Genomic DNA, 20,726 nt, shown 5'->3' on the forward strand with positions numbered 1-20,726 from the left:
AGTTATTTCAGCCCGTGGACAGCCCAGAGAGAACACGACGTTCCTAATACTTCCTTTTAGATACAGTGAGTTTAATATGATGAATATTAAATAATGAGGATATCATTGAATATTAACTTTTATGTTCTTTTTTTAAGTGTGTTTATTTTGAGAGGGGAGAGATGAGGCAGAGAGAGAGGAAGAGAGACAGAATCTGAAGCAGGCTCCACGCTGTCAGCATGGAGTTTGATGTGGGGCCCAATCTCACAACAGTGAGATCATGACCTGAGCTAAAACCAAGGGTCTGATGCTTAACTAACCGAGCCACCCAGGCGCCCCTCGTTTTCCTGTTCTTACCAGTAATTTTCTATAAATGGTTTGTCTACTACCCTATGACCCAGCAATAGCACTGCTAGGAATTTACCCAAGGGATACAGGAGTACTGATGCATAAGGGCACTTGTACCCCAATGTTTATAATAGCACTCTCAACAATAGCCAAATTATGGAAAGAGCCTAAATGTCCATCAACTGATGAATGCATAAAGAAATTGTGGTTTATATACACAATGGAGTACTACAGGGCAAAGAGAAAGAACGAAATATGGCCCTTTGTAGCAACATGGATAGAACTGGAGAGTGTTATGCTATGTGAAATAAGCCATACAGAGAAAGGCAGATACCATATGTTTTCACTCTTATGTGGATCCTGAGAAACTTAACAGAAACCCATGGGGGAGGGGAAGAAAAAAAAAAGAGGTTAGAGTGGGAGAGAGCCAAAGCATAAGAGACTCTTAAAAACTGAGAACAAACTGAGGGTTGATGGGGGTGGGAGGGAGGGGAGGGTGGGTGATGGGTATTGAGGAGGGCACCTTTTGGGATGAGCACTGGGTGTTATATGGAAACCAATTTGACAATAAACTTCATATATTGAAAAAAAATAAAAAAATAAAATAAAATAAAATAAAAATAAATGGTTTTGTCTAGGTCACCAATTATTGTTACTCAATAATATGCTCATAGTACTTTTGTGTGGGCTACTCCTAGGGCTGTTGTTTATAATTTAGGGCTTAATAAATAAGCAGTTCTGGAGTTGCCACGTTTCCAAATACCTACCTAGTAGAGACATAGGAGTATATTATTACCATAACATCAGTATGTCTGTGTAATACACATATTGGGAAATGTAAATTCTTATAGATATATCTGAAGTATATATTTTTTCTTCATGGAATATTCAAGGCAAAATGCTATTACATAAATATTTTTTCTAATCTTTTCCATCTGCTGCTAGGATATACACAACACCATATATACCTCTGGAAGCGTGATTAGGAGTACTAGAAAAAAGGACTTTTTCTTTTTACCCCATATGCTCCAGTATTGTTTCAATTTTCTAAATTATACTAAGCCTGTATTACTTTTGCAGTTAAGGAGGAGACTGTAAGTCTCCTTTTCATCTCAAACTTTAACCAGAAAGGTGAACACAACACAGCTCAGCTCCCGAGGTAAACCAGATACTTTCCCTCCAGGGAGGCTCTGGCAGGCAGCCTTAGGACATTTTCTTGGTGGCAATTCTCTTGTTACATCGTATTTCTGTATTTTGTTGTCTTTCTACCAGAGCATAAGCTTCTGGAAGGCAACAACTATCTACAGTGTTTAATACTTCTAACCTCAGAATCCCAGACAATGATTATCACCTAGTAAATACCCAAGGCACTCAATAAATAATAAGTAAATCAGGACTACTACTAAGAATATCCAATTACTGAATACATCCTTATGTGCCAAGCACCGTGCTAACCAAATTACATCCATTACGTTATGTAATCCTGAAGAAAACTCTATGGAGTATGTACTATTATAATTTCCACTTTACAGGTAAGGAAAGTGAAGTTTAGAAAATTAAATAATTTGGCAAAGTAACATAAGAAGCAGCAAAGCTGGGATACAAATCAAGGAAGTCTGAATTTATAGTTTGTGCTCTTAACCTTTACACCAAAATGAATGATACGTGACTATGCATGAAAGAATAAACAGTGAGAATGTTCATATCTAAGGAAGAATCCTGTTCAAGAGACGGGTAGCCTAAGGTAGAAAATGAAACCAAAGAAACCACTTATGGGGGCAGGGAGAGGATCACACACTATACTAGCTGTCACGATTATGAGAAAGAGTAATTCAATCTAAATAGTCTAGTGACTTCCGGCAACCGTTGCACCCTCCTACATGAAAGCGTGTACACTATGTTTGGGGAAATGCCTCTGGAAACCTCCCTACACTGCTCAATTGATTACAGAAATAATTTTGACTTTAAAAATCAAGATCAACATTTTTACATATAAAATTAAAGTGGCTATTTTTTGATGGTGAGGAAGAAATACCTATTGCTAATGCATATAGTTTTATTAGCCATTCCATTTTTATTCACTGATACAGCAGCAGCATGATAAATAATTACCTGTAACTACATAAAAGAGAGAAAGATTTCCACAATGTCATGGGTTACCTACAAATCTATAATTCTGCAGTAGAGAAGAATTATCATTCTTTCAAGAAGAAGGAAGGAATGTCCAGAAGATATTAATAATTTCTCAGGTTGACATGAGAGTGAAACTGATGGTTTTTCACAAATGCTTCTAATTTAGCGGTAACTAACCCTTATTGGACAGACCCTGGGACATTTAATTTCATGCCCAAGGCCTTATCTATTAAGTAATAGTGTTGTTCGGAACCTAAGTACTAAATACAAATGTGCCATGCCATTTTGATTTGGGAAAATTCAGAATTCAAACTAAACCAGGCTTATGAGCCTCAGAAATTTGTGAAAGCCTCCTGTTCAGGTTGCTAACAGCTAAGGCCCAGTGTATAAATATCCTCCTGTGTTCAAAAGCCACCACCAACCTGGGTGGTGGGAACTATAAAATGAAACCACTGGCTTCCATGCTCTAAAACATTCTATTTAGCAATCTTTATCAGGATCCTGGATGTAAGTTTCTTTCCAAATTTCTTTTTCATTCTGTCCTTGCTTTTAGGACAGAATGCAGTCCTAATTCCTAATCTGCCCAAAGTGTCATAAATCAATGCAAGGTCTTCAAAGACTGCTACAGAGACATATTACGCTTCTATTATTCAGAGCTACTGCACCAAAAAAAAAAAAAAAAAAAAAAAAAAAGAAAAAGAAAAAGAAAAGAAAAAAGTTATTAAACAAGCATCATTTTTAGTTTTACTGGAGAAAACTCAATTTAGTTCTGTTTTTCTTCCTATAAAGCTTCATCATTTCCTGGAACATAATATGATTCAACCATCTGTGATAGGCTAGTATTGATTTCCGTATCTTCAACAGCACATTTAAAATCAACAAGCTTTAAAATGTTTAATTTCTAGTGATTCAATTGAATTTTTTTCCTAATACCAGAAAGTTATTTTTAATAAATTAGGGTGTTTTGACACTTTACAATAGAGTCTCTAGACTTGAAGAGGAATTATCACTTAATATTTTGCAGTGAGAGAAGTCTCATGCCTCTCTACCTCAGAATATTTTGCAATATCAATAATTGTTACAGAAAGTCTTGCACTGTACTTTCTAGCGTGGAAATGCCTGTGTTGTGAGGAGGATGCGCTTTTCCACAACACCATTGATCCTGCCTGACCTAAGGCCTCCCTGGACAGGAAGTGAAGTGACTCTGTTTTCTATGAACACTTCTTGGACTCCTCCTGAACAAGGAGAGCCACAGACTAAAGGAAATCAAATTATGTAAAGTGAATGAATGATAAAGTAGCTTCTATTTCATTGGCAGGGTGACCATTTGTTCCAGTCAGTCTTGGCCACCACATTATGCTGATTGATCCAACACAGTAACCATCCCCTTTTACTCCCAAATGTGTCCTTCTTTAGGTGATAAATTATACAGTTACCCTCTTCACTGGTGACTCACTTCACTGAGGTTGCTAACTACACAGAATCCCAGATTCCAAGTGTCGTGAAGTGTATTTCAGTAGGTAAGAAGAGAAATGATAATAGACTTCGTTTCTGACAGGGCTGAGAAAATCTGTGAAACAGAAATACAAGTGCCCAACAAAAAATGTTGATGCCTTACAAATTTCAATTGTGGTTGATTCACATTGACTTCCTGCAGTTTGGTGCTTTCTATTCATTTTATCTTTTTCTAAAACAGTCCTTCTATGTGAGTCATAACAAATTAATAAGAAAAAGCAAATAACTATGAAAAATATTTTGGTGGAACTAATGGCCTTGTCTAAATATTACTTTCATCAGCTTCTTACTGTTTGTGTTATAGATAAGTAGGCGCATTTGGGTTAACATGAAAATGACTACATTCCTAGCTAAGTTATTCACACAATCAAGAAACTGCTTTGTGATGTTAATTAATGTGGACACCCTGACAGAAAGTTCAGACTTGCCAAGTCACCTCTTTTATGGTCTTAGAAGTATTTGGCTGAATTCGCTGAACAAATACTTCAACTGTACTTTTGTCTTGTCAATATAATCATAATGACTGTGATCACAAATAATGTGACTACTTAAATGAGTCACTCTGAAAATATCAAAGTAGTCGCCATTCATGTCATAAACAAGGATACTTAACTACTTTTAGAGGAAGCTACATATTATTTCCTCAAGAGAGAAATACTTGGACCCGTTACTTGGGTCAGACTGCCTCCCTTTAGTCTTTCCTCCATACAGCAGACAAAATGATCCTTTAAAAATGCCAATCATATCCTATCAGTCATGGTTCATAACATTCCACAGGCCTGCCATCTTACTACAATAAAATCCAACATCCTTCCTATGAGCCACAAAGTTCTGCAAACCTCTTATTCCTAGTCTCCTACCTCAGTTTACCTCATTCAGTAAGGTTGATATGCTGACTTCTTGCAATTCCTTAAACTCACTTTATGCATATACATTTCAGGATTACATTTGTTATTTCTTTGGCCTGAACTTCCTTTGTCCTAGATACTAACATGGCTCTCTTCCTTTTTCCCTTAATTTAGAAGTCTGCTCAAATATCTTCTCATTAGAGAGGTTGACTATGAACATCCTACCTAAAGTAGCAGTTCCAGACCCCTGCTCTATACTTTTTTCCTACTTTATTTTTCTTTAGTACTTTGAGCTCATGGCATTGCATTATGTGTTATGTATTTGATGATTATCTGCTTCTAACCACTAGAATGTAACCTCCATGAGGGCAGGGACTTTGTCTCTTCTATTCAATTGTGTCTCTCTAGTGGCTAGACCAGTGCTCATTAAATGAATGTTTCTAAGGTCTATAGGTCAGGGAACTGATTAAAACAAATGTAACCCAATCATCTAAACTAATTTCACAATTTGTGTGGAAATGTTTTGACTTCTGAATCTGAAATCCACAATTTCCCCATTGCATATGATCTTTAAATCAATTTTTTCTGAAAATCGTATTTCATGTATTGTTAGTAAGAGTATAAACATATTGGTAAGAGTGTAAAACTCTTAGGAGGGAAATTTAGCTGTATATTAGAACTAAAAATAACGACAACAACAGCAACAGATGTTGACCCAGTATTTCTACTTCTAGCTCTCTGTTCTACAACAATAAACACACACATGTCCAAAAAAGTATGTGTGCAAGGATGTTCATTATAGCATTTTGAATTTTTCAAATTTGTGTTATTTCTGTAATTTAAATAAGTAAGTAAATAAGTGAGTAGGTAAATCTTCCCCAGAGAGTAATGTCAAAACAACTACCAAGGAGAAGAGATTATAGTTTTCTTGAACATGAGGTTTCAAAGGGTAATTTTGAGCAAAGTGAATGCTAATCACAGTGCTCCAATTTGGGAGGCCTCACACTATCTGCCATACCTGCGAGCCCCTTTCAAGAGGCCCCTTATAGCCACAGGGTCTGTACTAGGCAACTGGCCAACACAGCCACACTGGCCAGACCAAGGAAGTGTGCCTACACCAAAGGCAGCTGGTTTATTGGCCGACCAGTGGCCTGTCAGGTGGGCATATCCTAGATCTACACCTCAAAGGGACACACTCATATTCTCTCAGGTAGTTTAAACAAGAGGCAAACCCCAGGAAGTCAGCAGTTAGCAATGGGGCAGAAGCCAACTGGAACCCAAACAAGATGGGCAAAAGCAACACACCAGCAGACAGAGGGTACAAATGAACAGAAACCAGTAGTCTTGCTGCACTCCCGTTCCGATTCTTCAGTGAGGCTAGGCTGATCCCTGGCTTCTAACACCCTTCCTTCCCCAGGTAGAAACAGAACATAATTCAATCATCTGCTGAATTACCTTAAAAAAAAAGTGCTCTTTAAACTATACTTTACTACATATCTGTTTTTTTAAAACTAACGGAACATTAAATTGAGGATTAAATTAAGACTTTGAAGTGCTTAGCTCTGAAAAGATAATCGTTTCCTCTCCACCCTCTAATTACGTGTAATTCACAATAAAAATACTACAAAACCCACAATAAGGGTAACTTGAGTTGTAATCAGTCAAAACTTTTTTCTTTGATCATTTTATAATATATCAAGTTTTTTCCAAAAAAAAAAAAATAGAAAGAATTTGGTGATGTGCATTTATGTTTAGCTTGCCTACTAAGAAATCAAGCATTATCCAAGTTAAAAGTGGGAATGGAAAGTCCACATTACAGATCAAAGCACCCTGTCTTCTACATGTTAGGACACCAATAGACAAATGATTTCTAGTGGTAGACAGAAAGCAAATTTAAAAAAAATTTTTGTATATGTTTTGGCATTGAAAAAATGTGTCCTAGAGAAAAAAAGGTAAGCCTAATAGTAAATAATACTTTATTATACTTAAATACCTGTTAATATTTATAAATGCTGTTAGAAATATATTATAGGAATTATTCCATTATTTTTTAATAATTTTTAAGTTTATTTATTTATTTTCAGAGAGAGAGAGAGTACAGGGGAGGGGTGGAGAGACAGAAGGAGACACAGAACCCCAAGCAGGCTCTGCACTGTCTGCGCAGAGCCTGATGTGGGGCTCGAACTCACCAACGGTGAGACCATGACCTGAGCTGAAGTCAGACGCTCAATCGACTAAGTCACCCTGGCGCCCCAGGAATATTTTCAACTATTAATTTAAAACCCAGGAAGACTATAATTCTTACATACCAATATTTCAGAGGAATAAAATTTTAAATTTTCTTTTAAAACACCAAATACAAAAATTATTTTCTCTAAAAAATTATCAAATAGTTTTTAGAGGCTACATACTAGGAAAGTCTTGAGCCTTGACACTTCCATTCTGTATGCCATTCATGGGTTCATGGTAGAGTGTAGTGAAGGGGGACAGAAAGGGACATATGTCCAAACAGTTAATTTTCAGGATTAGAACAAAGAAGCCAGACTTTGCACATGGGTTGCATCAGTGGGGGGAAAACGTATAAATCTCTTACATCCCCACCTCCCTTTTCTTCATCTCCCAACCCTGTGCCGATAATCCTCCCTCCAGCTCTGCCTCTCCTCTGTGAACCTAATACAGTATTTACATTTACTGAGGAAAGAACAAGCCAGGTTTTTTTCTCAGGGAGGTCTGTTGTAGGATTTCTAATTGTACAGAGATTTTTATGTCTGACCAAGTTTTATAATCTTGCGTTGACTCTTCAGCTCTAATCAATATTGATACATCTGAATTAAAACTGTCTTCTCTTTGTATTATACTATAAAATGAATCCCTTGGCATTCCTAATCTTGTTAGATTATTTGACATAGATAAAATTTTTGCTTCCTGTGTCGACCAATTCTTTTATTTAAATAACTTCACTGAGATGTAGTTCATATAACACATAATTTACTCATTTAAAATGTACATTCACTGTTTTTAATATATTCACAGAGCTGTGAGACTATCACAATTTATCTTGGAATGTTTTCATGTCCCCTACCAACTAACCAACCAACCAACAAACAAAAACAAAACACAAAACACAAAAACCTACTATACCCATATCTTTCATTCTCCTTCTTTATGCTTCTATTTTCTGTCTCTATAAATTTGCCTATTCTGGACATTTTAACACCATAAATAGAATTAAATTGTATATGGTCTCTTGTGATCAGCTTCTTTCATTTAACATAATGTTTTCAAGCTTTGCTAACTCATTCTTTAAGTGGGATTTGCATCATATCCACACTGTTTTCCAAATATTAAAAGAATATTTTGTATATTTATGCATGTATGTCAAATGGTTTTCCAAATTATTGCCCTTCCCAGTTCCCAGAAATCAGAAGGCTAGATAGCCTCTTCAAAATAAAAAAAACACAGTCCTCAGATTCTGCAAATTGAAAATGCAAATCCTCCAGGTAACAAAAACTAAACTCTTTGATATTAACACACTTACACCTAACTAAAATCACATTATTATACATGCACATTCATCCTCCCCCCAAAATGACTAATCTATTTAAGATCTCAAAATCAAAGGACTTCTTATAATTCAAAATATTAAATAACCAGTACAAAACAAGCAAATGCGTCGAACAGATGCTTCACTCAAGAAGATATATAAATGGCACATAAGCACATGGAAACATGCTCAACATCAGTAACCTTCAGGGAAATGCAAATCAAAACCACAACAAGATTCTATTTTATATCCACGAGGATGGTTATAATAAAAAAATATTCATAGTACCAAGTGTTAACAAGAGTACAAAGAACCTCAACCCCTTTTACACTGACTGTAGAACATAAAATACAATAGCCACTTTCAAAAACAGTTTGGTAGCTACCAAAGTTAAACATATATTTCACCAAAATAGCCAGTATCCCTAGGTATATAGGTGTTTTAACAATGATATATGTGAATACTTCTCGGTAGAAATAAAAACATATTTCTACCCAAAGACACTAATGTCCATAGCAGTGACACAAATGTCCATATCTTTATTCATAATATCCCCAAACTGGAAAAATCCTAATCTTCATTAACTTGTAAGTACACAAACAAAATGTGGGATGTCCATACATAGAATATACTTAATAATAAAAAAGCACAAACTACAGATATTCACACATTGGAGGAGACAGAAAAAAAACCATTCTGATATGTGGTGGAAAAAACACAGATATAAAAGACTACATATTGTATAATACTGTCTAAATAAAATTTCTAGAAAAGGCCAAACTATGGAGACATCAAGCAGATCCATGGTTGTTTGGGATTGGCCACTGGCACTGGAGTAGCTTCAGTAAAGTGCAAATGGGAGGAGGGAACTTTTGAAGGTAATGGAAGCTCTCAAAAACTAGATGTGGTGAGGGTTGCACTATATTTATATATAATAATATATATATAATAACATATATATATTATATACAATAATGTTTATAATAAAACATTAAACTATATTTAAAATGGGTGATTTATACAGTATATAAATTACACATCAATAAAGATTTTGAAAAAAACACAAATATTCATAAATGTAAAGCATTCAAACAATACCTCAATATCTCCATTAATACCGTGCAGACTACCAATGAACAGGAATTCATGACATGAAAGTTTTGCCCATTCATTCCTACATCAACAAGTTCTCAAATTGTTTGGTCCTTTATACTCTAAAAATAATTTGTACTCTTAAAAATAATTGAGGATCTCAAAGAACTGTTGTTTATGTGGATACCATTTGTCAATATTTACCATATTAGCAAATATACTCTGTCAATATTTACTATATGGGGAATTAAAATGGCAAATTAAAAACAATGTTATAGCATCACTTCCAACAATAGCCAAATTATGGAAAGAGCCTAAATGTCCATCAACTGATGAATGGACAAAGAAATTGTGGTTTATATACACAATGGAATACTACTTGGCAATGAGAAAGAATGAAATATGGCCATTTGTAGCAACGTGGATGGAACTGGAGAATGTTACGCTAAGTGAAATAAGTCATACAGAGAAAGACAGATACCATATGTTTCCACTCTTATGTGGATCCTGAAAAACTTAACAGAAGACCATGGGGGAAGGGAAGGAAAAAAAAAAGTTACAGAGGGAGGGAGGCAAACCATAAGAGACTCTTAAAAATTGAGAATAAACTGAGGGTTGATGGGGGGTGGGAGGGAGGGGAAAGTGGGTGATGGGCATTGAGGAAGGCACCTGTTGGGATGAGCACTGGGTATTGTAAGGAAACCAATTTGATTATAAATTTCATATTAAAAAAAAAGATAAACTAAATAAACATTAAAAAAATTAAAAATAAATAAAAACAATGTTATAGATTCAATCTAAAATAATAACAAACCTATATGTTAACACATAAAAACAAATACATTCAATGAAAAGTATAATTATTTTCCAAAACAAAATAAACAGAGTTGAAATCAGTGGCATTTTTTATGTTTTTGCCAATCTGTTTTGTGTTTGGCTTAATAGAAGACAACCATATTCCCGTATCTGCTCTTGCATGCAATCTGAAGCAATATCTCACATCACACAGCCTCTGGAAAACCCCACTGTATACTCAAGAGAGAATAAGAATGAAAAAGGCAAACAGCATCTTAGTATTATTAGGAAAGTAGTTCTGATCTCACTGACCCCCACAAAGGGTCTGGGGAATGCTTAATACAGTTACTTTAGGATTAAGATTATTGGAAAACAGGATCAGGAAACTTTCTGAAAATAATTTTCAGAGCATTTTGACCCCTACATTGTATAGACCTGACTACAACTTACTTAAAATTAAGCAATCAAAATGAGACACATCATGCCACATCAACACTTACTTGTTGAATCTCAAATGCTGTTCTAGATTCATCAGCAAGTAAAATAAATAAGACAATACTACAGATTGTTAAAATACCTGATTGTTAGATTGTTATTTTCTTTTTTTTTTTTAAGATTATTTATTCATTTTATGAGAGAGAGAAAGGGAGGGGCAGAGAAAGAGAGGGAGAAAGAGAAACCCAAGTAGGGTCTATGCCATCAATACAGAGTCAGACTTGGGGCTCAATCCCACCAACTGCGAGATCTTGATGTGAGCAGAAATCAAGAGTTGGACTCTCAACCAACTAAGCTATGAAGATAAGTTGCCCCTACATTGTTATTTCCTAAAGCTACTATTTTAGTCATGGATTCAGAAGCTTTTGTTTTATATCCTTTCTCATTTTCCACCATTGCTATGAGTGCAAAAGCTCTGACCTAGTTTCTGTATATGCTTGTAAAATAATAAAACATTTTTGAATTTTTCTAAAATAAACCTCGATACCATAATCTAAAATAATCATGCTAATTTTAATATTTGAAAAATAATTATTTAGTTGTCATTTTAGAAAACATGACTAAATTAAATTGAATTAGTATTTATTTCTTCTGTGCCTCACATTTAAAGAATAATATAATTGGGGCACTTGGGTGGCTCAGTTAGTTAAGCTTCTGACTCTTGGTTTAGGCTTAGGTCATGATCTCACAGTTCATGGGTTCCAGTCCTTCATTAGGCTCTGCAGTGATAGAGCGGAGCCTGCTTGGCATTCTCTCTTTCTCTCTCTCTCTCTCTCTTTCTCTCTCTCTCTTTCTGCCCCCTCCTTTCTTTCTCTCTCTCAGAAACAAACAAACAAACAAACAAACATTAACAAAAAAAAAAAAAAAGGATGATAATGTAATCAAAACTTTCCGTGTGCCTTCTATCCTGAAATAGTTGGAGATGCTCGCTAAAGATGTACCAGTTCATTTGGGATGTCTCCAAAGCTCTGGTCCTCTTTGAACTGAGTTGTATTCCCAAGGAACATGATTTAAAATTTGACAAAATTCCAGAATTTATAACTTGAACTCAGCGTAAGTACTTACTTGACAATATCTCCTTCAAGAGCAATCACTCTTTTAATGATCTTCTGTTCTGGGTTTTTAGGGGACCTAGAATAAAATAAGATTATACAATCAGTTATGTCTCTATTGTTTTAAGGAAATGAAAAGAAATTCTGCAACAAAATAAGCTATATTAAAATCATTACAGAATCCTTTGCACCTATGACGTGGCCTCAGTCCTACTTAGGTCCCCAAAGTGATATAAAGCTACTATTGATGTAATTCTCATTTTAAACCTTTGGAGGAGAAGCCATGATGATAGTTTATTAAAATTAAAAGTAGAGAAGGATAAGAATTTTAGTATTAAAGCTAGGTACTTGCAAGAGAGAGGATTCATATATAAAGAAAATTAGATGTTTCTTTAAAATCACATACTTAAAGTTTCTTTATTTCATTTAAAATAAACAATGGAATTTTAGTTAAATCCACAAGAAAACCAAGAAGATGAGAGGTGCTTAAAAAGATCGGAAGAGTCTTTTAAACTGCATTCGGGTTTAGCCATTTGAAAACTCTGTAATTCGGAGAGCTAAAACAAGGGTATTGACATCCCACTCTATCCCTAGAATCTCATTCTGCAGAAAGCCATGTCTGCCCTGAGTAGCCCTATGGAGAGACTCATGTGTTCAGGAAATGTCTGCCGACCATGTGAGTGAGCGTAGCAGTAGAACCTTCAAGCCTAGTCAAGTGCTCAGAGACTACAGCTCTGGCCAACAGTGTCACTACCATCTCCTGAGAGACCACGAGCCAGACCACCCACCTAAGCTGCCTTTGCCTTCGTGATACTCAGAAAATGTGTGAGATAATAAACATTTGTTCTTTTAAGATTCTAGATGTTGGGGAAATTTGTTACACAGCAAGGGCTAACTCAGTCTTACTAAGGCCAATTTCCTGCCAATAATGTTTTAAGTCTTTTAACAGACACATTTCAAGGAACATCTCATATATCACATAAATGATCATTTAATATGATTTTGGAAATCAAAGATAAAAATATTTTCAATTCAAGTCACATTTTGAATTGAGTTGCTTTTGAAAAAGGAAGGTAAATGCACAAAACTGAAAAGATTAAATATATTCAAAATGTAACACTTCATCAAAGTAAATATGCAGTTTCAATAAGATTTATATTTCACATTATATGTTGCCGAGAAAATGAAATCATCTAAATCATTTGCATCTGCTTGTGAAAATTAGTCTCACGTTTTTCACTAAATTATAAGTATTCTTTATTTTAAAGGGAAATTTGGTCAGAGTTTTTGACTGAACTGTCCCTTTCACTGAACTGACTAACTGTTACATCTCTATAATTTTACTGTCATCTGTGTGCAGCTAGAGTGAGGGTTCTTGGAACAGTGAAACTGAATAAATTGTGCAGGACCACTTACAGACATTTAGGAAATTCCCCTCCTTTGTCTCTTTGTTTTAGATAACCAGAAATGTATAAAATGATACTCAGCCTCTGTGATCACCAAAGAATTGCATATTAGAACAATGGAATGCCATTTTCCTATTACACTGACAAACAAATAATAATGATAACAACAACAACAATTGTAATGCTAGTAACACAGTTTGTTGTTGAGGGTCTAGGGACATGGGTACTCTATGTATAAAGCATACGGTAATGTAATCATGCATTTCCATAAAACAGTGACAAGATTTTATATTCTTTTTAACATGACAATTGAAGTTTTAGGAATTAATCCTAATGAAACAATTATGAATATATGCAAAATTTTAGCAGTATGGATGTTATCTATTTTTAAAAAGAGAAAAAAATTCTGTTAAGAGTAGATTAAGTAAATAGTCCATCCACATAATAAAATATTTACCAGTCATTAAAATATTATAAAAGAATTTTTAATGATGTGAAAATATCAACATAATGCATAGATTGAAATGGAAGCTAGAAAATAGTATGCATACTGTGACCTCACATCTGTAATTAGAGAGAGAAAATGTACATGCAATTGTACAGGGAAAAATCAGGAAGGACATAAAACCAAAGTTGGGGTGTAGGGAGTTCTGTAGCTGATAAAAAAAAAAGCGTGCCTAGAGTTTTTGGTTCAGATTTGTGGGAAGTCTATTAGCAGATGACAAGTGTTGGTATCATATGACATTACCTAGGAAGAAATGCCCCAAGAAAGGCGTGAGACCTGAACTAATCGCCAAGTTCCCCCACCTCACACTGATGCGGTATTAATGCCAATGAAATAATATGAAAAGCAATCCTTATCACTGTAAAACAATATTTTATGCCAACAACTTTTAAGCTCTTGAGGTGCTTGAAAAGAATTTTATGTTTTAAAATAATCTATATTTTAAGATCATGAGGCAAAATAGAATATGCAAAGTGAGCTATCTATATAATTAAAGTCCTATGAATTACTATTTCAAATATATCTATAAATTTTAATGTAATATTAAACTCATGAATCTAATCAAAAGATTCAAAATGAAAAAAAGCTATTACTAACATTAATCCCATTACTGTTCAAAATCTATATCTATATTTTAATCATTATGCTGTTGAATATACTACTTTCATGTAAGTAGAAGTGGTATGAGAGTTATTATAGATTTACATTGTGAAAGTCATTGAACTTCCCTTTGTCTAAATTTCCTTGGCCATTTGCCCATCTCCTGGGAAGTGTGAAGAATAACAAGCGAAGGATTATATGCCCTCCTTTAGGGATACGATGTATGGTGTCCAACAAATACTAAAATTTGCATTTAAATTTGTAATTTCAGTGTTTTCATAATAAGCATTGTTTTACAATATTTATCTCTGGATCCTGACTTTTAAGCATTCTGTCATATGCTGATGATTTAATTAGGCACGTTTCCTCCAGAGGCTTGGACAGGATGCCTAGAATTATCCACACAGGGCTCCGCACATGAGTTTGGTGTGGCAGAATGGGTGGGTGTCTAAATGCAAAGGCTGTCGGGAGGAGAACAGGATGCAGCACGGTCAGTGCATTTCTATGACACTTAATGTTCTTGAATTTCACTTCCCATCTTGATAAAAATGCTGTTTTCACCCTGTTACAGGATGGACAGAGGCATGTCTTAGGTTTCATAATCTCTGGAAACAATTTCATGCTCTTGTATGTTCTTTCTGTACACTGTAATTTTGATCCTGTCTGGAGCACTAGGAAGGTACTTTGGAATACTCAGGAGATGCCCTCTTGAGTTTTGTGGGGATGGAAAGATTAGCAAGTGTGCCATGCTCTCTGTTCCTGCTTCCATCACACACATACCTTAATCCTGTGTCTAGGCTCTCACTCTTCTCCCATTTATAGTGAAATCCTAAAACCTCCCTCCAGATTGTAAATATTTTTATGTTTACGTGACTCAGGATTGGCCCAGATTATCACAGAATTAATTTCATTATCAGAAGTCATTTTAACGACAGTCTAATGTAAGCATTGATACCGCAAAAATACCACACTAATTACATATATACAGTGCAGTCTAAATTTTAACTCTTCCTTCATAAGGTAGAAGAACTAATATTCTAGGCATGCCTTATATTAGACAGGGTGTTTTTTACTGTCCTAAAGAATGGTCATGCATTAAAACACATAACTACACCATCACAATAAAAAAAAATGGGAACATTGCTGTTTCAATCATCAAAATAAGATGTAAAATAAAAAGTCCACTCAACACAGTTATAAAAAGTCATATAAAAAGAAAGTCATATCAAGTGATAACTTCCCTCTTCCTTTTGTTTTGAGATATAATTAACATATAACATTTTATTAGTCTCAGGTGTACAATATAATGATTTGATATTTGCATATAATGCAAAATGCTCACCACAATAAGTCTAGTTAATATCCATCACCACACACTTTTTTTTTTTTAATTTTGGAAAATGTTGCCTGGGTCTGACATGGTTTTCATAGAAGGTTAGAGCTAGAAAGGCCTATGAGTGTATCTAGCCTTTTCCCTGTTACTTGTGATCTCACCCATGGCCTAAGTGTCACTACTGGGTCGCCTTGTGCCTTGCAAATGTATGAACTGGGGTACAATTTCCATGGGGTACAACCCTGTTACAATGGAGATGGCTGTCACTCTCTTGCTATAAGTGAGCCACTGACTGCAATCATCCTACAGAACCAATATGGGTCTCATTTTCAGGGACATAAGGCCAGGTCAGAGGTCCTGCACAAGAAGTCAATCAAATTTAGCCTGTGGAAAGGTTTTGTTTGGTTCGTGCATAATTTTGTTTCAGTCTTGAACTAGCCAATAAAACAGGAGACTTCACACAAAAATTCTAATTTCTCATTCCTCTTGAAAAAATAGGAAGATCTGGCAGTCCTAGGCCCACATTCTTGCAAGAAAAAATGTCTGTAGGAGCTGAGAAGCAGAGACTACGGGAGCGCCAGAGTTCCAAGGGCTTGTTGAACAAATCTCTAGTGGTTGAGGGCATGTGAGGTTAGGAATCTCTAGAAATCTTGGCGATTTCCTTCACTTCTGTCATCACATAACTACTGAGACAACATGTATAAAATCTCTGGCAGGCAGGCCTAGTACCTCGTAAGTAGGTAAATTTTAGAGCTATCTATCTCGTCTTAAAGTAAATTCATAAAGGAGATCAATTAGCTGGGCTCAAGCAAACTGTTACAATCCTTCTTTTAGATTCACAGAATATTTATTTCAAAACCCCTCTTATAATGAAGGGATTTTCACAGACTGTTGAATTAGAAGGCAAGAAAGGCATCTTAACGGTTTGGCCAAACTTTATTATACAATTAACTAAAGAAACATTAAAACTAAATATAATACTATTCACAGTGAAAAGCACAGATTAGTCTTAACTTAAATGGGTATTATCTATAAAATCAAGATAAAAATGATCAATTTTCAATGTTGAATTCTGTAGATTTTCTTCACTCTCAGTAATACGAACTTTCACACATAACTGCACTCTTAATGATTTTTTTTAATTCAGTTCAGTTGTATTAATTAGTACTCTCAAAACATTTTACTTTGGTCATCATTTCAGCTACATTGTTGCCCTTGCAGACTTTGCTTTGTATCACGTGAATCTTTTAAATTTAAAGAAAACACACTATCTGGACTTTCGTTGCCCTTTGGGTCCATTCTTGAAATAAACTCACAAATGCGGAGCTTGTAACTTCAGATATACTTTTGGAATTTGAATATTCTATATTTCAATATAATAGTTATATATTCAATATAATATTAATATAATGGCCAATATTTGTATTTATTATTTTGTATTTCAATCCCAAACAATCACATTTGCCCTGATTTCTCAGAAAGTGCTCCAACCCAACAGGCTCCTTATTATTAAGGGGATTGACAGATGAGGTGGCCAAAGCCAGGTTAATGTTTCAAATGAGCTTTCAATAATAACTGAATTTTTATGGGGACCAGATCTTGTGGAGAGATGGTGGGAAAGGTACCATCAGGCAGGGGCAGAGAGAGTTAGGTGCATAGAAAATCTTGAGATAAAAGGAGTTTTAGAGCACTGGGGCCAATTTTCTTTAGCATGTTCATATGTAGGATAGGTCCAGAACAGAGAAGGGATGATTTATCCACTTTGGCTATCTTCTCACAGCATAGCCTACCTGAATCAGGCTACTGAGCAGCAGCAAGAGAGTTTTTCAGAGAACCTGAGAGACTTGAGTCAGAGTTTCTAAGCAATCAAAGAATGTGGCAGCAGGAGCGACAAGCTTGTGTTTCAGATTTATCTTCTACAATTCTTTACACAAATGTATTTTTATAGCACTGATGAAATAACAAAAGCATGGGCTTTAAAGAATTAAGCTGTTGTTTACTGATAAAAATTTTTCTTGGTTAAGTCAAAGACTTGTTTCACTGTCACTAATTAGGATTGTAAGATATTTAATAAGCAAATAGTGACAACTGGCCTTCTCAGTAAATCAGCCTTGATTATGTAAAATCAATTAAGTGTGTATTGTGACTTCAACTTCTCTACTTGAAAAGAGATGAGGTCCATTTCTATGTCACCTAGGAAGGACGTTGGGTTTGCAGTTGGTGTTGAGGAGAATAACTACCATGACTTCCAGTGCTTTGAAAAAACCTTAGATGCTTGGCCTCCTGGCCAAGTCTCTGTGATTTCATAGTGTTGGAGCAGTCACTGTATCCCTGGGGGTTGCGGCCCTCTGTAAGTCTGCTGTGGCCAAAGAAAAAAGGCATATGCGGATTTCTACAGAAACTATGATTCCATGAAAGATCTTGAGGAGCTGAAGAAGGCTGGTATCGTTTAGAGTGCAAAGTGATTTTGGAGCGTAAGGAATTTCTTTGGGTTGAGTTCCATGGAAGTTTGTCACTGACTCGTGTTCTTAAACTATGAAACATGAATATTGGGTTATGAAATAGTTTCCCTTGATAAATAAACAACTAACAAATAAAAATAAAAGAGTAGTAATAGTTTGTAATCATGTATTTGATTCTGAAATAAATGTTCTTAACTATGAAAAACTTAAGGCATTCAGTATAATCATAACAATGAGTTCATTTCCATCAGTTTATTAAATCCAAGCATGTCAAAACACAGAACTTTGCAATCTTCAGGTATTGAACATAATTAGTTATACCTCACAGTCTAGAACAGGTTGTATGCAAATGAATATATTTATATAGCACATATATAAAATACATGGCATATATGTAAAACATATATATGTATGTGTATGTATGTGTATTCTATCATGCAATATGGCATCTTGCTATTTAAAGAAATTCCTCTGATCTGTAAAGAAACTCCTGGACTGAAAAATACATTCACTGATTTTATTTTGTAAATCTGGGTTTTCACACATTGAATATGCTTAAAGTTGGCATATCTGTGGAACTGGAGGAGATGAATACTTAACATAAATATGTATACTGACTATACTTTTAATTAGACTACCAAAGTACAAACCTTCATATAAAAGTATTACCACTCTGTGCCCAAAGTACAACATGCACTCAGGAGTACCTGAGCTGTTTCTCCTGTGGTCAATTAGATTTTGCCCCTCTACCCACATTCAGTGAGTATGTCTTTGTAATAGGGTACCAGTTAAGGCCATGGAAGAAAAATCAACCAGTCTTCAAAGGACTCAAACCTTCAAACTAACTTTATAATCCTAATATTGCAATTAAGCTAATTGGCTTTATATTTTTAGCTTCAACCAGGTTACCAAATAGTGCCACATTCTTTTAGTAGACTTGAAGAACATACAAACCGTGAAACAGCCTGAAAGTACAAGGTACTGACATTTTCTATATCAAGCCATATCTGTATCCATCAACACATCATGGAAAAGGCAGACCAACTGAGATGCAAAACACACACTAGTACCCAAAAGCTGAAGACAAAACACTTATACCGATGTCCAGGCAAGATATTTGCAATAGGTGCACTCACCTAGAGAATGCTATTGGAAGGATCGCCCAGGGGCCAGTCTGTCTCTAACATCTCACTTGCAGTTTGCCTCAATGTTGTCATATTATGGGGTGTGAGATAACAAGCTTAGGGCATGAGGGATCTTGGTAAAAGCGAAGAGAGGGAGAACAAAGGCAGTCTTGATCATTTAACCTGGAGCCAGCACTTAAGCCCCACCCATAATTAATTTCTTGTTGGACAAATATCCAAAGCGAAAAAAAAAAGAAACAAAATTATTTTCCTTATAAACATGAAATGAATGTCTTATCTATGGTGAATTAAGTTTCTGAAATCAGCCTAATTGTGTTCCACAGGTGTTTGTGATGAACAGAAGCTGTTAAATTCCATATGCATCCATTAGAGGTGCGTACACCAAACAACACGGATAGAAGTTCTTCAGTGTGACCTTTTGTGGTCAAATAAAATTGTGAGGTATACACTGATGTGCCAACCTGCTGCCTTTCTGGCTTATGATGATAGTCACCATATGACATTTTGCAAAGTCAGGCAATAGAAAATAAGGAGTTAGACGGGAATGGGGGCATTTCAGTAGCTGCCAACATGGGGGTGAGGGGTTGGATTTTTACAACCAGACAGGCCAATACACCGTTCAATGGACAAGAGCATGGACAGCTGTCAACTGAGGTTCAGGTGTCCTTCCCCTGCTGCTGTCACACTCTAAACTCCCCAGAGCCTAATGCTACTCTGACAAGATGAAGAACAAAAGCCAGACTTCATTTGACTTGAATTACCTTTGAACATTCTTGAGTTTACCCTAATTTGAAAAGAATAAGGTTTTGTTTTCAATAAGAAACCTAAATTCCAGTAATGGCAAAATAAAGTTATATATTTTGGCATACATTATTGTTATGACATGAGAACGTGCACCCATTCTATTTTCTTTATTCCATCACATGTATCAGTAGACTAATATGCTCTCTAGTGACTGTAGTGACATGCACTATTAATGTTGCAAGTATGCTGCTGGATTCAAAATTTCCAGTAAAATTGAGTTAGGTATATGTGTCAGGAGAAGTGAAATTCCACATAATCACTGAGAGTATCGTAATTTCTCTAAAATGCTCAATCTCCTAGAGAATGTTGATAGTATAGAGGTCAAAATATAAGTAGAATATGAAGCATCCTGGCTTGCTTCTGTTCTAACCCTGCTGAAATTATTAATTTTAAAAATACTATATATACTATATAATTTTAAAAAGTACTATTGCTCTATGGAAGAATTTTAAGTTAGGCTCCAATAACCATACATAATTTGCTCCCTTGAAAATGTCAACTTTATGCCCCTAATAACAAACTGAATACCATTAGTAAATTGTCTTCAGGGGGAAAAAAAAGGCCATGATATTTTGGGACTTTATAGAATCCACTGCAACTGGTCATCTCTGCAAACAGCAATATCATTTACTTGCTCATCTGGACAGCCACTTACACTGCTCCAGTTTCT

General features: G+C 35.3%; 1 protein-coding gene across 7 annotated transcripts in view; it reads right to left on the reverse strand.

Moving 5' to 3' along the window:
• The window catches only part of IMMP2L (inner mitochondrial membrane peptidase subunit 2), an 886,543-nt gene that overhangs the window by 269,597 nt on the left and 596,220 nt on the right, over window positions 1-20,726 (reverse strand). For all 7 annotated transcript variants that reach the window (XM_045495343.1, XM_045495340.1, XM_045495347.1 and 4 more), the window contains one exon: window positions 11,815-11,880. In XM_045495343.1, the coding sequence (XP_045351299.1) occupies window positions 11,815-11,880 (66 nt within the window). The remainder of the gene's footprint in view (window positions 1-11,814; window positions 11,881-20,726) is intronic.

This window comes from Leopardus geoffroyi, chromosome A2, assembly GCF_018350155.1.
Source record: "Leopardus geoffroyi isolate Oge1 chromosome A2, O.geoffroyi_Oge1_pat1.0, whole genome shotgun sequence".
NCBI classification, from domain to species: Eukaryota; Metazoa; Chordata; class Mammalia; order Carnivora; family Felidae; genus Leopardus; species Leopardus geoffroyi.